Raw genomic sequence first — 23,770 nt, 5'->3', positions numbered from 1 at the left:
TCCAGAAGCCTGCGCAGCCAGCAGATACCTATTTATACAAAAGCTGCCCTTTAAAGTACATTAAAATTCTTTCTATATTTCGATTTTCTGTGTTTCTGTAATGTATTTGACCATTGTTAATACCAACTGTTGATCTTCTCTTTGTTACTGCTAAGTCTAACTCCATATCAAAGTTTTCTACAACCACAAAAACCTGCTGAAAACAAAACATTCAGCTTCATTCTCAACAATTGCGTGTATTACCAAGGTAACTCAGGTTTGCATCATGTTGCATTGTTTACCCATTCTCTTGCTATGGTAGCAGAGTTGCTCTGTTTCAGTGTTCATGAACATTAGGAAGAGCAATCATTAAAAACATTTTACAGCAAAACACTAAGCACGTTAAAGCTACATTAAAAGTTGTCAAAAATAATAAGGATGGTAAAGTTTTCTGTTGTCAGCCATAAGTTCATTAACCACATGAAACAAATACACAAGGGATTTTTTTCCAGCCATTACTGCAAATGCCTAAAACATTGCTGTGCAGCATTGATCTTGCATCACTAGCAAAATGCAAGAAAGTCATACACTGAGAACAATCATGTCCATTTATTTTCTTGCACATTTAGAAGTACCTGTATGGGATTACTTTTTCACAGTTATAGAAGTCACACAAAAAACCCTATGAGAATCTTCCACTTCTTACACTCAAACTGCATTGCAAGAGCAAAGTGAATTTTGCAAAGTGAATTTTATTTATAAATAACTCGCTAAGCCTTCAAGTTGCTGAATAGTGCTGCAACATAGTAGCATCCATTAGTGCTACAATGGATGGCTATAAACTCTTCAGAAGGGACAGGCAAGGAAGGAGAGGCGGTGGGGTGGCCCTGTATGTTAGGGAGTGCTTCGACTGTATAGAGCTCAACGATTGTGATGATGATAAGGTCGAGTGTTTATGGGTAAGGATGAGGGGGAAGGCCAACGAGGCAGATCTCCTGCTGGGAGTCTGTTATGGACCACCCAACCAGGATGAAGGGGCAAATGAAGCGTTCTATAAGCGGCTGGCAGAAGCCTCTCAATCGCTAGCCCTTGTTCTCGTGGGGGACTTCAACTTCCCGGACGTCTGCTGGAAATACAACACGGCAGAGAGGAAGCAGTCTAGGAGGTTCCTGGAGTGTGTGGAAGACAACTTCCTGACACAGCTGGTAAGGGAGCCTACCAGGGGAGATGCCTCGCTCGACCTGCTGTTTACAAACAGAGGAGGACTGGTGGGAGATGTGGTGGTCGGAGGCCGTACTGGGCTTAGCGACCATGAAATACTAGAATTCTCCATTTTTGGTGAAGTAAGGAGGGGGGCCAGCAAAACTGCAACCATGGACTTCCGGAGGGCGGACTTTGGCTTGTTCAGGACACTGGTTGAGAGAGTCCCTTGGGAGACAGTCCTGAAGGGCAAAGGGGTCCAGGAAGGCTAGATCATCTTCAAGAAGGAAGTCTTAAAGGTGCAGGAGCAGGCTGTCCCTGTACGCCGTAAGAAGAACGGGCGGGGAAGACGACCGGCCTGGCTGAACGGGGAGCTTTTGCTGGGACTCAGGAAAAAAAGGAGAGTTTACCACTTGTGGAAGAAGGGGCAGGCAACTCAAGAAGACTACAGGGATCTCGTTAGGTCGTGCAGAGAAGAAATGAGAAAGGCAAAAGCCCAGCTAGAACGCAATCTGGCCGCTGTCGTTAGAGACAACAAAAAATGTTTTTACAAATATATTAATGACAAGAAGAGAGCCAAGGAGAATCTCCATCCTTTATTGGATGCAGGGGGGAACATTGTCATCGAGGATGAGGAAAAGGCTGAGGTACTCAATGCCTTCTTTGCCTCAGTCTTTAACAGTCAGACCAGTTATCCTCAGGGTACTTGGCTCCCCCAAGCTGGAAGACAGGGACGGTGAGCAGGATGAACCCCCCATAATCCAAAAGGAAGCAGTCAACGACCTGCTACACCACCTGGATGCTCACAAGTCTATGGGGCCAGATGGGATCCACCCAAGGGTACTGAGAGAACTGGTGGAGGAGCCAAGCCACTCTCCATCATTTATCAGCAGCCCTGGTTAACAGGGGAGGTCCCGGACAACTGGAGGCTTGCCAATGTGACGCCCATCTACAAGAAGGGCTGGAAGGAGGATCCGAGGAACTACAGGCCTGTCAGCCTGACCTTGGTGCCGGGGAAGATTATGGAGCGGTTCATCTTGAGGGCGCTCACAAGGCACGTGTGGGACAACCAGGGGATCAGGCCCAGCCAGCACGGATTCATGAGAGGCAGGTCCTGCTTGACCAACCTGATCTCCTTCTATGACCAGGTGACCCGCCTAGTGGATGAGGGAAAGGCTGTGGATGTGGTCTACCTGGACTTCAGTAAGGCCTTTGACACCGTTTCCCACAGCATTCTCCTCGAGAAGCTGGCGGCTCATGGCTTAGACGGGTGGACTCTGCGCTGGGTCAAAAACTGGCTGGACAGCCGGGCCCAGAGAGTTGTGGTGAATGGAGTTCAATCCAGTTGGCGGCCGGTCACGAGCGGTGTTCCCCAGGGCTCAGTACTGGGGCCGGTCTTGCTCAATATCTTTATCGATGATCTGGATGAGGGGATCGAGTGCACCCTCAGTCAGTTTGCAGACGACACCAAGTTGGGCGGGAGCGTTGATCTGCTCGAGGGTAGGAAGGCTCTGCAGAAGGACCTGGACAGGCGGGATCGATGGGCCGAGGCCAACTGTATGAGGTTCAACAAGGCCAAGTGCCAGGTCCTGCACTTGGGTCACAACAACCCCATGCAGCGCTACAGGCTTGGGGAAGAGTGGCTGGAAAGCTGCCCGGCGGAAAAGGACCTGGGGGTGCTGGTTGACAGCCGGCTGAACATGAGCCGGCAGCATGCCCAGGGGGCCAAGAAGGCCAATGGCATCCTGGCCTGTATCAGAAATAGTGTGGCCAGCAGGAGTAGGGAAGTGATCATGCCCCTGTACTCAGCACTGGTGAGGCCGCACCTCGAATACTGTGTTCAGTTTTGGGCCCCTCACTACAAGAACGACGTTGAGGTTTTAGAGCGTGTCCAGAGAAGGGCAACGAGGCTGGTGAGGGGTCTGGAGGACAAGTCTTATGAGGAGCGGCTGAGGGAACTGGGGTTGTTTAGCCTGGAGAAAAGGAGGCTGAGGGGAGACCTCATCGCTCTCTACAACTACCTGAAAGGAGGTTGTAGCGAGGTGGGTGTCGGTCTCTTCTCCCAAGTAACAAGCGATAGGATGGGAGGAAATGGCCTCAAGTTGCGCCAGGGGAGGTTTAGATTGGACCTGAGGAAAAATTTCTTTACTGAGAGAGTGGTGAAACATTGGAACAGGCTGCCCAGGGAAGTGGTTGAGTCCCCATCCCTGGAGGTATTTAAAAGACGTGTAGATGTGGCACTTAGGGACATGGTTTAGTGGACATGGTGGTGTTGGGTCGACGGTTGGACTCGATGACCTTAGAGGTCTTTTCCAACCTTAATGATTCTATGACTCTATAACATGAACATAAAGAATATAACTTGTGAACATCAGTCTTCCAAACCCATGGAAGCATTTAAAGAATGCAGAATTAGGGCCAGCAAGCAAATCCACGAACAAGAAATATTTACAGTGTGGTCACACAACGTACTTACCAGAATTCAAAAACATTCAACAATCAATCTCATTGCACTTTGAACTTTATACCTAAGGATGATACTGGAACTGCAGTAAGAAAAGCCAATTTCTTGCTTGTTCAACTTAAAACCAAATACATATTTCCTCTACTAATCCAGCAAATACTGTTTTCAAAAAATAATTTCACTGTTACACTTCAGAGTTTTTTTAGAAGTGTGTTTGCCAATTTCCATTTGAAAGCAACCTGTATTTTTTCTTCCCTGTCCCCTCTTTGCAGCTCGCCACTTCACTCTGGCTTGGGCTAGCCCTTTGTGTCATCATGTGGCACAGCGTTTAATCTCTTTCAGTCAGGACAGCAAGGTGCCCAGTGCAGTAGTTCTAAAAATATGAAATCTTGACTTTTCCACTCTCATAAAAGTACTGACCTAGTGTTTCCTGGCTTCCTACAGAGATACATTATCATAACCATTATCCCAATAAAGAAACACCAGTTTTCTAACTTCCCCCACTTTTAAATGTCAATTCTGCAAAACAATCAAATTCTTAATATTTCTGACATTTAGAAATAGCTTTCTAAAGTGTGGGAAATTCCAATATAAAGCTGACTTTCAACAAAACACATGACAATGACATTGTGAGGAATCTTCCCAGCCTACTACATAACTCCTCAGGCAGCATCAGAACAGGTAAGCTAGCTGTGTATATACAAACAGGCAGTGTATCAAAAACTACACAGAAAACAATTATACCATTATTATAAAGTCAGTATACAGTGGTATACTTACAGAGAGTGCACAGATTCTCAAAGACATGAGGTCTAGGATAAACATACTTTTATGTCTTACCTTTCTTTGCTTATGTCTGGCTCGCTTGGCTGCCCGAGAACTGCTTACTGGTTTGGTTTCAGAGCTGTTTATAAATTGTAGCAAGTCTTCCACCTTTCGGTGGTCAACAACACTTTCCCTTTCAGAGATCTGATCTGGTTTCTTCGGCTGTTCCTCTTTCCTTTTTGTTAGACGTAAACGAAGCTTTTCTCGCATCTCTGCGTAATTTCTACTGGTTGGTGCAGCTGGAGGCTGAAGGACATGAGACAAGAACTGAGTGACTAAATGTAAATATTTCACTGACCTAATACTTGTGAGATTTCAAAATTTTAGAGACCTTCAAATAACTTGGAAGGTCCAAACCTGAATATCAAACTCCTCATTGTTTGTATATGTACCTAAAGGTGTATTTAACAGGCAAACAGACCTGTCAGACTTGGTGCCAGCTTGTGAACTGTATTTTCCAACTGAAAGAATGACTGATCTTGTGGGGGAATGCACAAGTGAGAAGACAAAGAAATGCTTTTAAAAGCAAGAAAGGAGATTTCCACATTCTCTTGTGATCGGTATACCACATTTGAAAATTTGAAAGGAGCAGACATTTGCTGCTGTTTCTATTTTCTGTGAAGTCTGTTTCAGAGTTTGGGCTACATGGGCCTCTGGGCTGTAACTGTGAAGGCTTGATTACCTGGCACTGAAGCGTGCCAGCATACCTCCAGCAGAGCCGCATCATTAACTTGTTAACACTGCTGCAAGTTGAATCCTTGCGTCATGTTTCATATCTGTATTCCCATCCACTGCTCCTGCCTCTCAGCTCCTCACTCCTCCTCCTCTCCTGCTGCCTTACCCTCTCCCCTCCTGCACCAGATCTGGTGCCCATCTGTTTGGAGCTACACCAGTTCAACTCATTAAACAAGCAAAACAAAGCCTATTAGCTTAAAAATCCTGTAGCGTTCTGCCACTTCAGCAAAATGAATAACTTACTGTGCAATCAGGTGACTATCAAAGACAGATCAATCATGGATATGGTGGGAACATGCAACGAGAAACAGGATCTCCCCCCTGCCCCTTTCAGCCACAGGGCAGGGGCTTTTAATTCACTTCAAGCCCTAAGATGAAACTGCATCTGATCAAATACATGGCCAATAAACTGAGCTTTTACTTCAAATAGGAAAAAAAATGCCAGAGACTCAAATTCTACCAGTTAACTGATTATTAAAACAGATTACACACAGATTTACAAATGAGGCCAGCAGGAAAATAAAATTTTAAGTTAAGAAAAAATTTAATGTGGCAACTTAACAGCTTTTAACATTTCATTTGTGCAAATGAAGAGAGATGATTATAAGAATTCACTAGACATGCTACTGGTATGAAGTTAACTTAAGGATGCTTCAAACGAAGTATTAAAATAAAGAACATAAAGGAAAAGATTTTATATAACCTGCATGGTTTAGAACTTCATAATTTCTTCAAAATACCCTTTAAATACAAATAGAAGTCAGGGCCTATCAAAATGCACCAGTAAAGAAAATTGTTTGTAATATTAAAAACAGGGAAAATGCAGCTTGGGTTTTCCTTTGATAAAAGTGCAATTTAAACTTACACTGCTTAAGTTCTAGGTTAGAAATTTTTTTTTTCTTTTTTTTTTTTTTAAATCAAGTTGAAGTGAATAGTTTGAGGATTGCTATTTTTACAGATGGGAGAATGGCTCAAATTGCCACGAACATTTTAAAAAATAGCCTATATTAAGTGTACTTTTACTCAAAATCACCATTTATATTTACACTACTGTAAATATAAATGTATATTTACAGTAAATATAAATAATTAAATGTAAATACTGTATACTACACTGTATTTATAATTACACTACTACAGATGAGTGCATGAATCTTGTAAAGTTATTTAAATGGCTCAATGCCCCTGTTGGCAGTTTCAGTCAAACATGGTATCTTTTATCCAAGTCAGTTGCTTCCTAAATCTGTTAGTCATTTTTATTGGTCTTGAATTGCTTTCAACTGGAAAGGTTTGTTGCAATTCTTCATTTCAAAGAGGAAAATTACTTTCTAACCATGCTCCTTTTAGTACTTCTCTTGAGCAAGCTCCAATGCCACCCCCTTAGTTGCCGACTGATAAATCACATGCAATTGATGATGAGTAAGTGACAAAAAAGCAAATAAAAAGATTTGAAATCCAACAACTTACTCCTCCATGGCCGAAGAACTCACAGTAACAGCAGTCACAGTATTTTCCTTCCTTCTGATTTGTGGATGTTGAGGTACTGGAGCTATGCTCTGAACAGCTGTCTTCATCTTGGCTCTCCTCTCCGTCATACTGTTGATGATCATATGTGTTACTGTTCTCACAGCGATGGCCCTCACAATCAGGATCACTGTTAAATTAAGAAAAAGCTTATAAAAACTCGAGGTATTTCAAAAACAACAAACAAACCTATACAGTTATATGTACATCTAACAGAAACAATGACTCTGAAACTGGGATATCAGCCACCACTGATGCATTAAATCCTAAAGCCTTCATCCAGTAGCTTTCAAATAGACATGCTCAAAACCAAGCAGCAAGATAAGATGATACAAAGGAAAATGATTTATGAGAAACCCATTTAGTGACTCACTGAACGAGCAGCCTAGAGAATGAGTTTTGGAACTGTTCTTCCTGGCTTTAAACAGGTAAAATAGTTTCAGAAGTAGTGATTTTAGCTTTTTTAATTATTTTAATGATTTTAGCTTCTTAAAATGGTATGGTTTTGAAACTGCTGCCCCTCTCATCACTTGTGGTCTGAAGAGAGCTGTGCAGTTGCAAAGTACTCAACTTATTTCTAAACACCCCCCCTGGTTTTAGATGAATTTTCAAACTCTTGACTTAAAGAAAAAATTCAAGGTCAGCTAAAAACAAAACGTTCCCATTACCCTGTTTGCACCTTTATTTTCAAGGGGAAATACTAGCATGTCTCTTCAATAAGCATAGCAGTTTATTCCCTCCAGAGTTCTGCATAACTGTGTGCCCAACATATCTACTGTCTAGTTCTTCTAAAACTGATGTGATTTTGCTTCAAATGTAAAAAGTATTTAAAAAATATCCACTCATCTAGCATTAGTATTTCTTTGTTCTTATATTAGAAAGGTGAAAACAGGCCATAATCTGTCTTAACTGCAAAACATATGTGAATCTTCTTTCTAACCTCACTTCCCCTGCCCTCCCCTCCGTAAGTTTTTCAAGAATTAGTGACCAGGACAGAATGAAAAACTGTTCAACTTCAGTATTCTAGTTAGGGAAAAGGCATGCAAAACTGTTGCACATAACAGGAGATACTGCCAGTCAGTGCAAACATTCTGACAAGTCAGTTTGAGCAGCCTTGGCATCACTGTTTCTTGCCTGTTGAGAGTCAGCATTACAGCACGCAGCGGCACAGTGGGATAGCACATGCTAGGTGTAACAGATACAATTCCATAGAAATCAAGGCTTCATTAGTTCTGTCACTCAGTCACTGGATCAAGACTAGAGCATAAGGCAGTTTTTCCCATTATAGCACATCCCTGATTCATACAGACTGCAATAATTATTTCTGGGTTCTCTCCCAGTTCATTCCTTATGAACTAAAATTACTTTATCATGTTAGCACCTGGAGATGATGATAAAAGTTGGATTTCTATTGCATTAAATAGCCTATATTCAATTCTCTCCCTGTACTAGGTAAGAAAGTTACAAAATTGCAATAATTTCTCGAGCATGAAAGAACAGTTACTTATTTTGTGGTATCATCAATAAAACCAGTTGATAACAGAAATAAGGGCATTTTTAGAAGTACTTCAGGTATGCAGTTATCTAACTCTGCCTAAATCTCACATTATCTTCTGAAAACTACTGCAGTAGCCAGGAGACTGCATTCATAGCAGCCATGACCACAGCCCTACAGGTCACATAGTACTTAGAGCAATGATTAGCTGCTTTTCTGTTATGCCTGCACTCTTCAGACATATCAAAGAGTTGGCACCATTGTCAGTCTGCCACAATACATAGCACTACCAGAAGACAGCTCCAAACTCCTCCCAACCTCCAAGACCTTTGAAAACCTTTGGAAATCAGAACATCCTTCCACACTACAACCACTGTATAAATGGTGGGACTGACACCTAAGAAATCCTAAGTGCAGTCAGGAAAATGTGTTACTATGTGGCAGGTCTCAAGACCATGTATGACCTTTTTATAGTTTGAGCTAAGGAGTCTGTAGACAGATTTAAGTTTTCACAGCTTTTCATTCCTGCTTGCCATGTAATGCCAAAATGACAGAAAACAGATACATTATACAACAGGTTTGCGTGTCAGCAGCAGCAATCACTACTGACAATGACAGAGTAAGAAAGAATACAGCTTGACTTATTTACCCCAGGCCACATTTCTAAAACTGAGCAAACATTCATTTTTAAGCCTCTAAACTCAGTAACTAGATCCTGCAATGGAAATCATATCTGTAAAGTCTCACACCAAGTTACATACTAAGTATCAGAACTTAGTCTCATTTGCTGAACACACAGACAGCTCTTCTTTCATGCTACAAACATTGGCAAAGGAGAAAAGGTATCTGTATTTTAATTCCCCTTCTACTATAAAAAAGAACAGCAATAACAACAACAAACTTACCTGCAGACACTTGGTGGGGCACTTACAGAGCTGTCTGTGGTTGAAGTAGGAGGTGCAACTGTAGTAGGACAAAGACCTGAATGAGGATCCACAAATCCAGGGGCTGTTGCAGCAGTTTTGGGGAAAGAAGGAGCAGCAAGATTTGGAAGATGTGGTGTAGAGGCTGGAGACAGTGCAGCAGGAGACAGTGAAGGAAGGGATGCTAAACTGGTAGGACTATTTCGTGGTGCAACTGGTGCAGAATGTCTATGGTCCTCTTTATTAATATTGTGGAACACTTCACCTAAATTGGGGGGAAAAAGAAACCACAATTAAAAATAATTAGTAAGTCTCCATTAATTACCCAAACAATCATGCAAAGTGCTGGATGTTCTCAGTTTCTGTAAAAATGGGGTAGTATTTCAACACGTTTCTATTCAGTCCCAAACTCTAACATCAAGGTCTTTTACAAAGTTCTTTAATCCAGGAGTACAGAGACTACAACTCAAGAGTAGTAAAACCAGCAACTAATGAAAATCATAAAGATGCGTAATATTACTAAAATAAACACATATAAATCTTTACAGTTAGCTAAATGTACTTGAGTCAGTTAGTAAGCTGTATGTGAATTACAAATCCTTACCTATCGATGAAGGTCTCTTGGATGATACTTTGAATTGGTTGCTGCTTGACTGCACTGTAGTAGCTGTGCAGGAGACAGAAGAAGTGGCAGAAGAGGTTGCCATGACAACTTTATTAGCTTCCATAAAGGCATCCTGGAAATTGTACAGACATTTCTTCTTTGCAGCATTTTTTTTCTCTTTGCTGTCAGTAACTGCTGTTGCTTCATTGCTAGATGTAGTAGGAAGTGCTTCAGGTCTTATTTCCGAGAGTGCTGGTGCTAATATATCACTCCCTTCAATTGAAACACACATAGCAATTAAGAATCACAGAATTACAGAATTGTCTTTATGGCATTTAGAATTAACCATTCAATAATTTAGACACAGACAAGCAAGGATATATTGTTAGCGTTGGCTTGGTAGGATTAGTGAAGTGATCCTCCTCTCCCTCACCACCAAATACTATAGCTGTAACAAAAAGTGCTGAGAAGTCTCAGAGCAGAAGTCACAAACCTTGAAGTTACAATTTTAAGAACACTACTAAATGTGTGTTAAGAAGTGACAAAGATGCTACAGATACCTTTATCCACTTATTAATTTAAAAATTAAAATTGGACACCATTTTACATGCTAAGTATAGAAGCTTCAACATCTGAAGTCCAGGTTTGCCATGCAACAATCATAAGCAGGAACAACATATCCTTCTATCAATATACCATCACAAACCTTATCTTTACTTATTGGTAATTCCAGCTAACTACAGCAACACCTTTGTGATAGACCTTCCACACAAGCTTGCCACTAACCATCTGTTGGAACAGCTACCCATAACTACAGTTGTAAATGGATGAGCTATGCTACTAGGGAAGTTTTCTGGAGGTTTTTAATGCCTTTCCTTTTAAATATCACTGTAGTAGCTTGACAGAAGTTAGCAGCAGATCAGTCTGAAAAAAGCCAACACACAAAACCTTCTTCCTTCTTCATACAAGTCAAATAAAATAAATAAATAAAATAAAATAAAAAAGGCATTTTAATATTTACTATGAAGTGAATGGAAAGATATATAGATATATATGTTATTTCTCTTCTGTTCTCTTTCACTTTAACCATTAGTATTTCCAGAGGCTTCCTGACTTCAATTAATCTTTTGCTTGATTTACGCCTCTATCTTTTTGAATGACAATGCAGTTATGTCTGCGCATTATAAGAAGCAGGATGTAGTACCACGTTACCAGTGCTCTTACAACCTTGTAGAAAAAGAGCAGGCCTTTGTGGCAGAAGACCAAAAAGTTATTTAAGTTTCCCCTCAATTTCCATTTCTCTGCAACTCTAAACTTCTGAAGACAAAAATACCTCTAGACAATGACCGTAGGTGAAAAATAGTGTGCTATTCTTTTGCCTTTAGCATCCTCTCCCCAATACATAAGAATTTATTTTTCAATTTTCAGCCCCACTGGAGTAGAAATGGCAGCAAATATCTGCCAGAATCCCGTCTTGTAAAACCATGATGATGAAACCTGCCATTCCTGGAAAAAAGTGCCACACTCCATTTCAAAACATAAGGCTTTTAACTAGTCAGTGTGAAGTAGTAATAAACCCTCACCAGGAATTGTATCAGGCAAAAATGTAGCAGGATTCCAGTTCTTGTCATTCATCATCTCTGATCCCCAAAGACTTATAAATTTAGAGCTATTCCAATCTGGAGTGCTCCCAAAACAGCTTGGATAAATATGATCTTGGAGAGATGCATTGAATACTTGATGCTTGTTTGTATGATTCTGAACTGGAGCTGGCGGTAATGCCTACAAAAATAAACAGTATTTTCCTCATTAATATTCTGTTTGCTTACACAGTCACTCCAACAGCAATATTCAAATCATAGTGTTTCAATTGTGAAAGGCATTATAAAAAGCATAATAAACAATATTTCCCAGAATGATAAAAAGACTGGTTTGTTGATTTTTTTATGCAGATAATATGTTACACAGATTGTATGTATACATTTTATAATCACAGACATTGCTTTTAGATTCAGCTAACTGATGAATACAAAAAAGCGTTCTCCAGAAATACTTGGGTTAATATATATTGGTAGGCCCTCATTTTTAATTAAAAACAGTACCTGTATGAACATAGAACTTGTTCGGATTTATTACCTTTCAAAGCCCAAGCTGCCAAAAACAATCCTCTGTGACATGATAATCATTACCACATAAGACAATTGTGATAAAGGGATTACAAACACTTCAGGATTTAAAATAAGCACAGTAGAAAAAGAAATAAAACACTTATTATTTGAAAACATCATTTGAAAGTTGATTATATTCTTCTGCTTTTTTCATCTCCAAGTATTAACAGGTTCCTGACTTAAAACTTAACAGGCAAGGAATACACCCTTTTATTCTAAGAAGCAACTGGGGGAAAAAAGGAACACACACTTTTTCTTGTTTTGTAGAGGCAAGTTGTTCTGCCTCACCCCATTTCTTCTAGCTGAAATTGTTTATTCACATTCCAAAATGTAACTTTCTCCCAGAGACCTTGTGCAATGCAAGCATTATGCTCAATTACTGTCACCTTTAAAAAAGCCAAGGAAAAGTGAGCTTGTTCTATTTTTGTACTACATTTGATGCAATGAAAAGCTACACAGAAGTAGATATAGATATTAAAAATATCAGCTGAGTCCAATGACATTTCATACATGAAAGTCTAAACGCTCATAGCCAAGCAAACTACCTATATACCCAGTCTCCTTTTTCTGTACAGAAGGATTTTCACTATCTGACTAATGGTGAAGTGGGAGGGGCTGGAATATCCTGCATAAAAGAAAACTCTCATACATGGGTACAAAGAAACACTTCACAGGGCAGAACAGCCTATCCATGATGAACCAAGCCTGATCCAGCAGGGCTTATTAGCTCATTCACTACCAGCTCTGCTGAATTCAGCTGGCTCTTCAAAGGTGAAAGCTCCCCTAAAGCTTCAGCTTCCACATATGTCTTTCCAGCTCCAGCATAACATAAATACATGGAGCCCAGCTGGTTCAGGTGCTGTGCCAGAGCTAATAGATCTGGCCTGCATTACAAGGCCACTTGGTGCTAGCAGCCTGCTACTCTGCATGGGGCTTCTGGTGTAGCCTTGACAGTGTGCTGCGGATGTTCCACTACACAAAGGTCTTCTGAAAGGAAAGACAGCAGAGATCAGGGATGGGAGCTTGAGTAGACTGCTATAAGGGATGTAAAAAGAGCTCTGGAAGGATGGCAGAAGGTGGGGGTACAACAACTAGGGGTTTCAGAAGAATGGCAGTGGGCTGTTGAGAAATGGCATGCTGGCACACTGCAGTTAAGGAACTGGTGCGCTGCAACAAAGATAAGGAAGGGACATTGATAAGACAGGAAAAAACAAAGTGGATGTTAAGAAGGACAATAAGACTAAGTAATAGTCATCTTAGTGAACTAATCTACTCTCTTTGCAACCACAGGATCACGGGACCAGATGAAAGGGAGATGACAGGAATATGTACCTAATGACAAAGGCTTTGCCCCTTTCAGCAGCACCCACAATTCAACTGATTTAAATACTATGTGAAACACCACCACATTAATAGTAATTCTTGCTTTTGACTCATACTTCTGAAAAGCAGTCACCTGGTCCCAATCCTTGTTCCACATCTTTCTCTTGTTTATTACTTACAAGTTTTAGGTCAAAAGAATTTTGCAGAACCTGCAAAAAAGCAAGTTCTCTCAAAGCACAAAACCACTTAAAAATAGACTCTTATGCCTCAGTTGTCTCAAAAAAAATTTATCACTAATATTGTGAACTAGAAACCTCAGGATATTATCGCCAAAATGGAATATTAAATTTTGAATTAAATTTTGACCTTCAGTATATGGGAAATGAAGATTTAATTAGTCCTATCACACTGACTAAAGCCCTGTTACTGTTTCCACCACTGAAGACTCATTTGACTCCACGTTCTTTCTAATCACAGTAAGGAAATTATCAGTCTTCCTAACAAAAGCTGCCCTTAGCCCTGCTGTATGAACCTTCCACCAGTTCTGAATCTGTCCTATTCCCTACCCCTCACTATTCCCTCCAAAAGGACTACTATAAACAGACCACAATTTAAAGCAACTTTCATGGTTTCACTGATACTCAGTCATGCTGGTTTATACAGGTGTACAGTATTTTTCCTGGGACCAGGATGCATTCATCTCCTTCGTCAGGCTTACCTTATTGTGTGTAAAGGGAGAGGCTGTATACAAGGTGGGATGGATAAGTGGACGAGGCAGATGAGGAATTGTATGCAATGGTATATGTCCATGGATGTGAGGATAAAGATGAAGTGCAGGATGTGCAGGTTTTTCAGGATTCATAAACTGGTGGCCAGCAGGCAAGCGTCCAGTTGCAAGTGCAGAGGCTGTTAGACCTGAGGCTTCTTGTTTGCAAACGTGACATTCACAAGCATTTGAACCTTGGTCAGCCTGTAAGAAAATGTAAAAAAAAAAAAAAATTCAATCTACTCGACAGACAATAAAATCAGCTTTTTCCCCCATCCTTTTTTCTAGTAATCATTAATATTACTTCATTTTGCATACATCAACTAATATTTTCAGAGCATCCACAGAATTCTTTCATCTAATACCAACAGAAAAACCTTGTAGTGAAGTAAAAGCACTAGTGGAGGATCTTTATCTTAGTTAAGAAAAGAATGCCCTAATAATTGACAGCATTTCATACTGTACAAATATTTAATGTCCACTATCAGTGACAAAAAGCAAGATACTGATACAAATAATCAAGAACAGATATATATAGGAACCTTGACAGCATTTGATCATTACTAGGCAATTAATTACCCTACTATAAAAAAAAATCAAATTGGATTATTATTTTCCACAATTTTCCAAGCATATGGAAAAACACTATGTGTAGAAAGTAGTAATAAGGGTCGATTAGCTGATAAAGTTGGAAGTAGTTCTGAGCTGCATTAGGCAGAGCACTGCCAGCATGTCAAGGGAGGTGATCTTTCTACTCTGCTCAGCACTAGTGAGAGACATCTGGAGTGCTGGGTCCAGTTCTAGGCTCCCCAGTACAAGAGAGACATGGACATACTGCAGTGAGTCCAGTGAAGGACCACAAGGATGATTTAGGCCTTGAAGCATTTGTCATACAAGGAGAGGCTGAGAGACCTGGGACTGTTCAGCCTCAGGAGAGAAGACTCTGGGGGATCTTATCAGTGTGTATTCCCTGACTGGGCAGCGAAGAGGAGAGTAAAGAGGACAGAGCCAGACTTCTCTCAGTGGTATCTCATGAAAGGACAAGAGGAAATGGGCACAGACTGAAATACAGAAATTCCACTCAAGCTTAAAGCGTTTAGTTGTTTGTGAGAGTGGTTGAACACTGGAACATGTTACCCATAGCATTTCTGGAGCCTCCATCCTTGGTGATACTCAAAACCCGACTGTACACAGTGCTGAGCAACCTTCTCTAGATGATCTCGCTTTGAGCAGGAGGGCTGGACTAGATTATCTGCAGATGTCCCTTCCAAACTCAACTATTCTGTGACTGTGTGAAGCAGACATTTCTCATGAAACATTTCATAATCGCATCAGCCATGAGAAATCCATGCCTTATTAGAACCTTTTACTGGTCTCAAGGTATCATTAGCCTCTGTTGTCTCAAAAGGATTCAAGACTTTGGAAGAAAAGCAGCCCAGGGAACAGCAGCTCCATTTCCCCCTCTCAGCTCAGTACTTTTTCCTGCCACTGTCATCTAACATTTCACTGGAAGATAATTTTACCAGAAGCAATACCAGGAACACTTCCCAATTGCTAGTTTTCCCAGCAATGTGGCAGCACACATTTTTCCAAAAAGCAACATTAGCTAACTTAGCTTTCTAGAAAGAATTGACAGGTGGTATTCTTCTTCAGTATGCCGCCTTCAGTATTTCTTCTTCAATATGCCTTCCTCTCAGAAACAAGTAACTCTTCGTTATCACTTAAAAGCATTACAGCCTTTGACACAACGTATATTTTAACAACCAAAGATTTCATAAACCAAATACAATGATTGAATTAAGTGTATAGAGGGGGGGGGAAGACTTTCTCATAAAAAAATTAGTATTCTCAAGAAACCAATACAAATCTACTAACAACTGAAAATGGAAAAAAGATGTCAAACAGTATGGTAAGATTCAAAACCCAATTCTGACCAACTTTTGTGTACTAAGCATGAAAAGGAATCCAAAGAGGAATAAAGATACCAAGTAAATGAGCAACCCCAACAGATAATGCCAAAAAAATCTCAAATGCACATGATGCGTACCAGTGAAATCAATCACTTGAATGCAGTGTTACAAGGTAGATACTCAGCTCTGATTAGAAAATCAGGCTAAAAAAAAAGTCATTAAGAGTTCCTCAGAATAATTCTGAGAAAATTCTTCTTCCTCAAAGAAAACAAAAAAGAGAAAGGTTAAATCTGCCTTTTTATCCTGCATTTTAGTTTGCTTCCCTAAGGCAAGTAGACTTACAAAATCTCACTTGATTTTCCACAACAAATGCTGAATCTGTTCACCAGTTTCACACTAGTTTGACAGAGGTCTCACCCCATATAAGTATTATGCCATTGGTCAGCCATACACAGAAAAAAATCTCAACATACTTGCTGAAAGAAAAGTAGCTTAATACTCTTAACACATGAGAAAATACTTCCAGTGGAAGGCCTTACAAACATGCTAACCACAGGGGAAGAGCTAATGGGAGTTCCCACCTGACTGTCATCTAAGCTCTCAAAGATGCCCCCTCCGATGTGGATTCTTTTGTACAATAAGCAATAAGTGACTGGTGTGTTCTCTCTCAAAGCAGCAAGCCCGTGTTGTAGCTGCAGGATAACTCAGATTAAAAGCCACACAGTCACAAAGACAAGTCCATTGGATGCTTTGCTTTGGTGCTCAGCTGTTAAACCAAACACCACTACCTACTGAGCAGATACTTTCAGCTTGGTTCTCTGGGTGGTTTGGTGACCTTACAATAAAGAGCTTAATAATCTTAAACTATTAAAAAAAAAAAGTCATCAACTACCCCAAGACCCATGCCACAAGTCATGCAATGGATTTAACTACACAGGGCTTCAACAGGGAAAGTTAGTCCTCAGATGTAATTAAGAAGTGCCTGTTAACTAAATACTTGCATCACTTCCCCCTCCTCCCCTGAATTAATTTCAAATAACTTAACATTAACGTTTAACAAAGACCAAGCTCAAACTTCCAAGCAGAAATGCTTCTTAGTTTCTGTTTCTCATTCATGCAGGCAGGAATAAACTTTTTTCCCCTTTTACTGAAGCCCCCTTCAATATAACTAACATATTTCAGGTTTTGACTATGGGAAGATATTAGCCATGACAATATACAATCAGCTGAAAAATATTTTAGGTATCATACCTACCTACTGATAACTTAATACATTAAAAGTTAAACATTTAATTAAAGATGTAAATGTATTGCTATTCAAGCAGCCACATTTCTAAAGTTAATTCACTAGAAGGGTTTCTTTTAGATTACTATACCTGCTGACTGGGGTAAGAAGGCGGTGGACTATCCATTTTTGCTTCATCTTTCCTTAATGTCCTTTTTCCTAGGGACATTTCCTCCTTTTGAGTCCCTGGTGGTTCACCACTGCTTTCCCCATCCGCTTCTTCATCATCTGCTTCTGAGGAACTGCTGCTAGTACTGCTAACCTGAGGAGACTGGACAACATTAACTCATTAACACAGGGGTGAAGGACAGACCTTTCTCCAGCGAGCACATCCAACTGCCAGAAGAAGATACGACAATGTAAATACTGTACCTCATCTTTCAATGCCATGTTTTCACCTCCGCCATTTAGCTCACTGTGAATTCCATTCATGTTGGCTACCACCTCTGCATCGTCGTAATTATTCAGTGGGTAGATATCAGCAAATTTTGCTGATAATGGCGCAACATCTTCATCATCACTACCACTGAGGGGAAAAGAGGTTTAGATAAATCACAGTGCTCGGTAACCTCAGTTACTGTGAAAGCAGGTAGAGCACCAAAATGAAATAAAGTTGAGGGCATCACTTATATAAATGTTCCAGTTAGGAGTCAAAGGATTGCCTTCCAAGTTGTTTAACTGAACTTCTTATTTCAAGCAAGTAAAATCAAGCAACTTGCCGCATAATCCTACTGAATATAGTAGTTGCATGCCTGAATGACAGACCAGATCAAAAATAAGATTCTCTGTTATTTCTGTGTAAAATATTTTTCTACCACTGTTTTCTGACCAAGAATCTATCAAATTAATAATGACAGGATATGGATGACTTTTAATTTGATGAAAAAAGCCTTATGCCAATGATTTCCTTCACAGAAAGTGTGAAGTGGAAAAAAGTACAATATAAAATTCAAGTTTTTCCATACATTAAATATCAAACCAGTAACAGTAAGTAGGGAAACATTGAACACACCACAGTAATTCAAATTTCTCAATAGCAGTTACTTCCTAGACAACCCCACATCTACGTGCTTTTCAGAATCTGCTCTAAAATACTTAATGGAAATTTTTTCTGCACAGACAGCAAGTAAAAGAACATGAACGTTTAATTACTCGCTCCAGGGAAGTGTTGCAAAGATTGGTTCGTTCATGTTTCTACAGCAATCCAGAGCTCTTAAAAGAGCTATTAAACTGTGCACTTTATCTTTTTGCATTCCATGAGATACTGCGCCAAGATTTAATTACATGACGGCACCATTAGGCATATTTCAAACGTGCAACAAGGAAATAAAACACAGCAGATGAGACATAAAATGGCCCTTCCCCAAGGAGCAGTGATATTTCCCTAAAAATAGGCTTCTTACAGTAAATATTACTTGGATTCAACTGAATTAGCTTCTGAAGAGACAAACTGAACAATTTTGGACATGTCAGCACTAAAACTAATGAGGGTTTACAGAAATCACAAACTATGCATTTAAGAATATGTAGCTAAACATACCACCACATAATCTGTTTTCAAGCACTCCCCAAAGGGGCTCAGAAACGAAAGTCCTGTTATGGAAGATTAAACCATTGATGGTAGTAGACGCAAAGGTAAACGTTTAAAAGAAATTTAACTTAGTGAAGTGATATTCATCAGAAACATCCCACACATCTGCACTGTCCTCGTTCATCACACCATATTAACACAGAATGCTAATGCCAATTCCCTTGACTATACTGACAACAGGTATTTCATTAGTGTTCCCACCAGTACTGAAGTCGGGTTTTTTTAAATATTCCTTTAGAATATCATGTGACAGAGGAGACTGCTGGATAGCTGTACCCTAACCACGTACAGAAGCCAGCCTACCAAGCAGTTTTAACCCTTCAGAATTATGGAAGGGGCAGAAGCCTACCATTAGACTAATGCCTCAAATCTGATGGTCATTGTGATCTGAATAAAAGAAAGAGGGTGACAGATACCTCTGATAGGGACGATAATTTTTGATGCAAGACTCAAGTTAACACAACTTCAACAATCCTAAAAGCCTCCTAATAAAGGCTTTTTTGGAACTAAACTGATTCATATGAAATGACCATCCCTCAGAGAAAAGATCACCAGTACCCTTGCTCAGTTTAAGAAAATGTGATCTTTTAAAATGATGCTTTCAAGTAGATCAGTATCTGATGTCCTTGTAATCTCAAAGCAAGAAAGTACATATTACACACAGTTCTAGCAATACTGTTAAGTCAACGTCTTCAGAAATTTTCAAGACTTTACAGGATTCTTTTTTAATTTATGTTTGCACAACATATAGCACTGGAGTTGTGGTCTGCTGAACACAGTACCATTATTAAATAATTTTCTGAGGCAAAACTATCATTACATAATGATAGTCAGCCAGTGCAACTTGCCTGCTTAAGTTCAATTCACTACAAAATTTTAAAACAGAAAAAAGAACTTACAAAGTTGGTGCAGAACCATTATCTGCAAGGATCAGTCTGGGATGTTGCTGAATTGTAATAGGCGAGCTGGAACCTGATCCTGAACTTGCTGAAGACATACTGGGTGCGCGGATCTCAGATAGATAATCCGGAGCAGAATCAATTTGTAGGGGTAACTGGTTAATGTGGATATCATCCGTTATAGGAGAATCCATGATGCCACACGTTAAAATGTGTGAAAGGCTGCAGTCATCACAAGTACATCTGTTCAAGAATTAAGATTACAGATTTTTACTTGTTTAAGTAGCATTAATTTAAAGTAACCACACTCTGTTCCAATAACATATTTCCTTTTGCCTCAAACAAGAAATTAATGATTTATTATGATTTCATATAAAAAACATCAGCTCACCTTCTTCTATAATTACAGTTGGGACAGTCAGGCATGCTCAAACGTGATGACAGCATGTGTCTCATTGTGTCTGTGAAGTTGTTCTCCCCAGCTAGTGCTTTCTTGTTATTAAGCTGAAGTAAATTATAAAGGCAGTGTTTTAGTAGTGCAAGTCTTCCCATTAACAATTCAATGGCACATCATGATTAACAAATTACAAAATCAAAAAGGGTTCTCTGGGCAAAATATTTTAAAAGCAGAATAATTCAGAGTAATTTCATGAAGGTGGTGTTTTGATCATGAGTGAAAAAAGGAAGAAGTTCAAAGTTACAAACAACAAACATTTGGCACTGAAACTGTTCAAAGAATGTATGTTTCTACTATGAAATAGTAAAGTGGCCAAGTCCATCTCCTTGACTCATTTGTATGTGCAACTTGCATGGCATTTCTGCTGACACACTCTGAACTTGAGCAGTTCTTGTCTTTTTTCATGGTATGCACAAAAGGACACTGCTGACAAATGGAGAGAGAATGCAAACTCACCCTTAGCTTGCAAAAAAGAATTAGGACTAATTCTGTAGCCACAATGGGATAAATTCAAGGAATGAAGGAAAAGGAAAACAGGGCTTGACTGTATTAGTGAAAAAAATACAATCCAAATAACCTCCACCTGGCAGAGGCCTAATCCTGAAAGCACCTAATTTCATTAGATACCTACAAACCTTAGGTTAAACAAGGATGTGCCTAAGCTTCCACTTTTATAGATGCCCAGACCTGATCCTTACCTAAGCAGCCATAGGCTTACAGCTCACTTAAGCCCAATTAGGATCAAGAAAAAAGAGGATTCTTCCTCAAGTCCTCTGAGGAGCCCTGTATACCAGATGTTCTAAAGACGTGGTTAACACAGGCTTATGTTCCTTATAGGAAAAAGTACTTACTGATAACTGCTTTGAGACATTGCCAATTTAAGCTTAAGTTTAAGTTTATTAAAATGTACTGACATACTCTCTCTTTCTTTGGCTCATGGCTAGCATTTCTTTCCGCACATTGGTACAGGAACGGAGAGGTTCCCCATTCAATCTTGACTCTAGCTGAGTCACACTGTACTCTTATGGAAAGCATGATACATACGTCAACACTTCTAGGCTACAGAAGAGAGTATTGTGTCTTAAACAGCAGATAGTTTTATAATAAGGTAGGAACTTCTACTAGCCCCTCTCTGGCTACAGCTTAAAAAAGGCTGCTCAGCCTTTTCCCCACAAAACAGATGTAGGAGCCATCTCCAGAGTCTTAACAGATGCAATCATCTGCCCTGCTACCATGGTTCACCCTCCCCAGCTCTGCACACACAAGGGAATTTGTTAAACTCTTGAACACAATATTCCCTATCATGTACAACAAGGCAGCTCCACGCTCAATGTATTGGCTGTTTTGGATCCCACTCTAAGACATCAAAAATTCCCCTTTTATTGTATAAAGAATTTTAACACCTGGTATTCAATCTTAAGACTATGGTACTTATGTTTTTACCTTGTAATAAATGAGATTACATACTATTACATACTCTTCTTGGATCTTGCCTTTCTGTATTTTAGCTGACCAAATTTCATGCCTGGCATAGTTGCAGAATTAGATCATATAAAACTAGTACAATATACTACACTCACATGTTTGCATCTTACAAATACACATGAAGCATTAGTATAACTTAGTATGGTATTAAAAAAAAAATCCTACCTGCTCTTCAATAAAACGCCTCTGTTTAAAAAATTCCCAGTCTTCTTTTAGCATACGTTGTTTTGTTTTCATTGCCATCTAAAACAGAATTTAAGGAAAACTCATTGATTCAATCATAGAAATCCTACGCTATGGTCAATTGGTCTACCAGTTTCATTAAACCTAGCTTGTCTATACTACTGTGAAAGTACTTACATACTTAGTCAATATGAAGTGTATTTTGTTTGCTAATCATTTTATTTGAGTCACTTAAATGTAAGATTTAGTATTCATTTACACTATTTTTCAGTCTGATTTTTCCACTCTTATTTCTTACATTAATATTTCTTTTCATTAAATATTTTCATAGCATTTTCAATAAAATGTGATTGGAATTAAATCCTCAGCATCTCAGATCCACTAAAATCCATTAAAGTCTAGAGATACCGGAATTTCAGCAAGCCCTCAACACAGGCTTAAGTGCAAACTCTGATATGCCACATGTGGAACTAACCACCCAATCAGAGTAAACAAAATTAAATAGTGACATAGACTAACGCTATTTACCACTTTTATTCCTCAATGTATTTCATGCCCGTGGTTTATCTAAGGCTGGAAAAATATTTTATAATTACTCATCCCTGAATCACGTCACCATAAACGCACATAGATCCTGTAACTTTTTGAACACAAATGATATTTTTCTGATTTAGTAAATAAATTCACTCCGACAGAACGCAAAAACTTCTATGAACTTTAACACAGCAAAACACAAGAACAAAGCTTCTCCTGTTGTACCTTACAACATTTTAAGAGCACTAGTTCATCAGTGAGGAAAAACAACTATCTAGGTGTCGTGTTTTATCCCGGCAGGCAGCTAAACACCACACAGCCATTCACCCACTCCCCCCGCAGTGGGATGGGGGACAGAATTGGGGAAAAAAAGTAAAACTCATGGGTTGAGATAAAGACAATTTAATAGGACAGAAAAGGAAGGGAAAATAATAATAATGATGATAAAAGAATACACTAAACAAGTGATGCACAATGCAATTGCTCACCACCCGCTGACTGATGCCCAGCTAGTTCCCAAGCAGCGGCCACACCCTGCCCCAGCCAACTCCCCCCAGGTTGTTTTTGTTCAGCATGACTTCATATGGTATGGAATATCCCTCTGGCCGGTTTGGGTCAGCTGTCTTGGTTGTGGCCCCTCCCAGCTTCTTGTGCACCTCCAGCCTCCTCACTGGCAGAGCAGTATAAGAAGCTGAAAAGTCCTTGACTTAGTGTAAACACTGCTCAGCGACAACTAAACCAGTGTGTTTTCAACATTATTCTCACCCTAAATCCAAAACACAGCCCTGTACGAGCTACTAGGAAGAAAATTAACTCTATCCCAGCCGAAACCAGGACACTAGGTTATCTTTTACAGTTCTTTTCATTTACCCAATCAATAAAAAAAAAAATCTACCACCTTACAGAATATAACAAATTGCTTCATAAAGACATGTTAGTGAGCCAAAGTCCAATAGGTTATACCACTAGCAATCTTTTTTTTTTTCCTTCAAAAGCATGCCTCCAGAAATTCATACTTGATCAAAAGTTTAGAGTCTTACTGTTAACCTAAGTGTATTATTGCTATTATCATTATTTAACTTGGGAAATTAAATTTTAAGCTATGGATTTGAAACAGTGAAGTTTTGCCTAATGAATTTCTGAACCAATCAGCAGCATGTAATTCTAATTACTACTGTGGATTTTGATTTCCCTTGCTCCAGCGAGGTTACATTAACACCAAAAAATGAGTTTATCATGTTTATGTGTGTTTTTTTATAAAATAGCATGTATGAAATATTCTTGAACCATTGGTACCATTTCTTAGACACACTAAAAGGTACTGCAGAGTCTGCGGCCAAAACCAGCAGAGATTTCATCCTGGTTGTACTACCAGCTTCTGAGCACCCCTGAGCTATAAACACAGCAATACTCACTGGTT

At 39.6% G+C, this 23,770-nt stretch overlaps 1 protein-coding gene across 3 annotated transcripts in view; it reads right to left on the bottom strand.

Annotated features, from left to right (window-relative positions):
- FAM193A (family with sequence similarity 193 member A) overlaps positions 1 to 23,770 on the bottom strand; it is an 87,507-nt gene that overhangs the window by 6,780 nt on the left and 56,957 nt on the right. For 2 of the 3 annotated variants that reach the window (XM_076335818.1, XM_076335819.1), the window contains 11 exons: positions 21,799 to 21,876; positions 20,083 to 20,195; positions 19,692 to 19,934; positions 17,574 to 17,727; positions 17,293 to 17,472; positions 13,959 to 14,210; positions 11,333 to 11,531; positions 9,750 to 10,022; positions 9,128 to 9,410; positions 6,671 to 6,857; positions 4,484 to 4,714 (listed from right to left, as the gene is read on the bottom strand). In XM_076335818.1, coding sequence (XP_076191933.1) covers positions 4,484 to 4,714; positions 6,671 to 6,857; positions 9,128 to 9,410; positions 9,750 to 10,022; positions 11,333 to 11,531; positions 13,959 to 14,210; positions 17,293 to 17,472; positions 17,574 to 17,727; positions 19,692 to 19,934; positions 20,083 to 20,195; positions 21,799 to 21,876 — 2,193 coding nt within the window. The remainder of the gene's footprint in view (positions 1 to 4,483; positions 4,715 to 6,670; positions 6,858 to 9,127; positions 9,411 to 9,749; positions 10,023 to 11,332; positions 11,532 to 13,958; positions 14,211 to 17,292; positions 17,473 to 17,573; positions 17,728 to 19,691; positions 19,935 to 20,082; positions 20,196 to 21,798; positions 21,877 to 23,770) is intronic. The other variant, XM_076335817.1, reaches the window with a different exon arrangement.

This window comes from Aptenodytes patagonicus, chromosome 4 (assembly GCF_965638725.1).
Source record: "Aptenodytes patagonicus chromosome 4, bAptPat1.pri.cur, whole genome shotgun sequence".
NCBI lineage: Eukaryota > Metazoa > Chordata > Aves > Sphenisciformes > Spheniscidae > Aptenodytes > Aptenodytes patagonicus.
The sequence above is the reverse complement of the archived record's forward strand: the minus strand, read 5'-3'. Positions and strand labels throughout refer to the sequence as shown.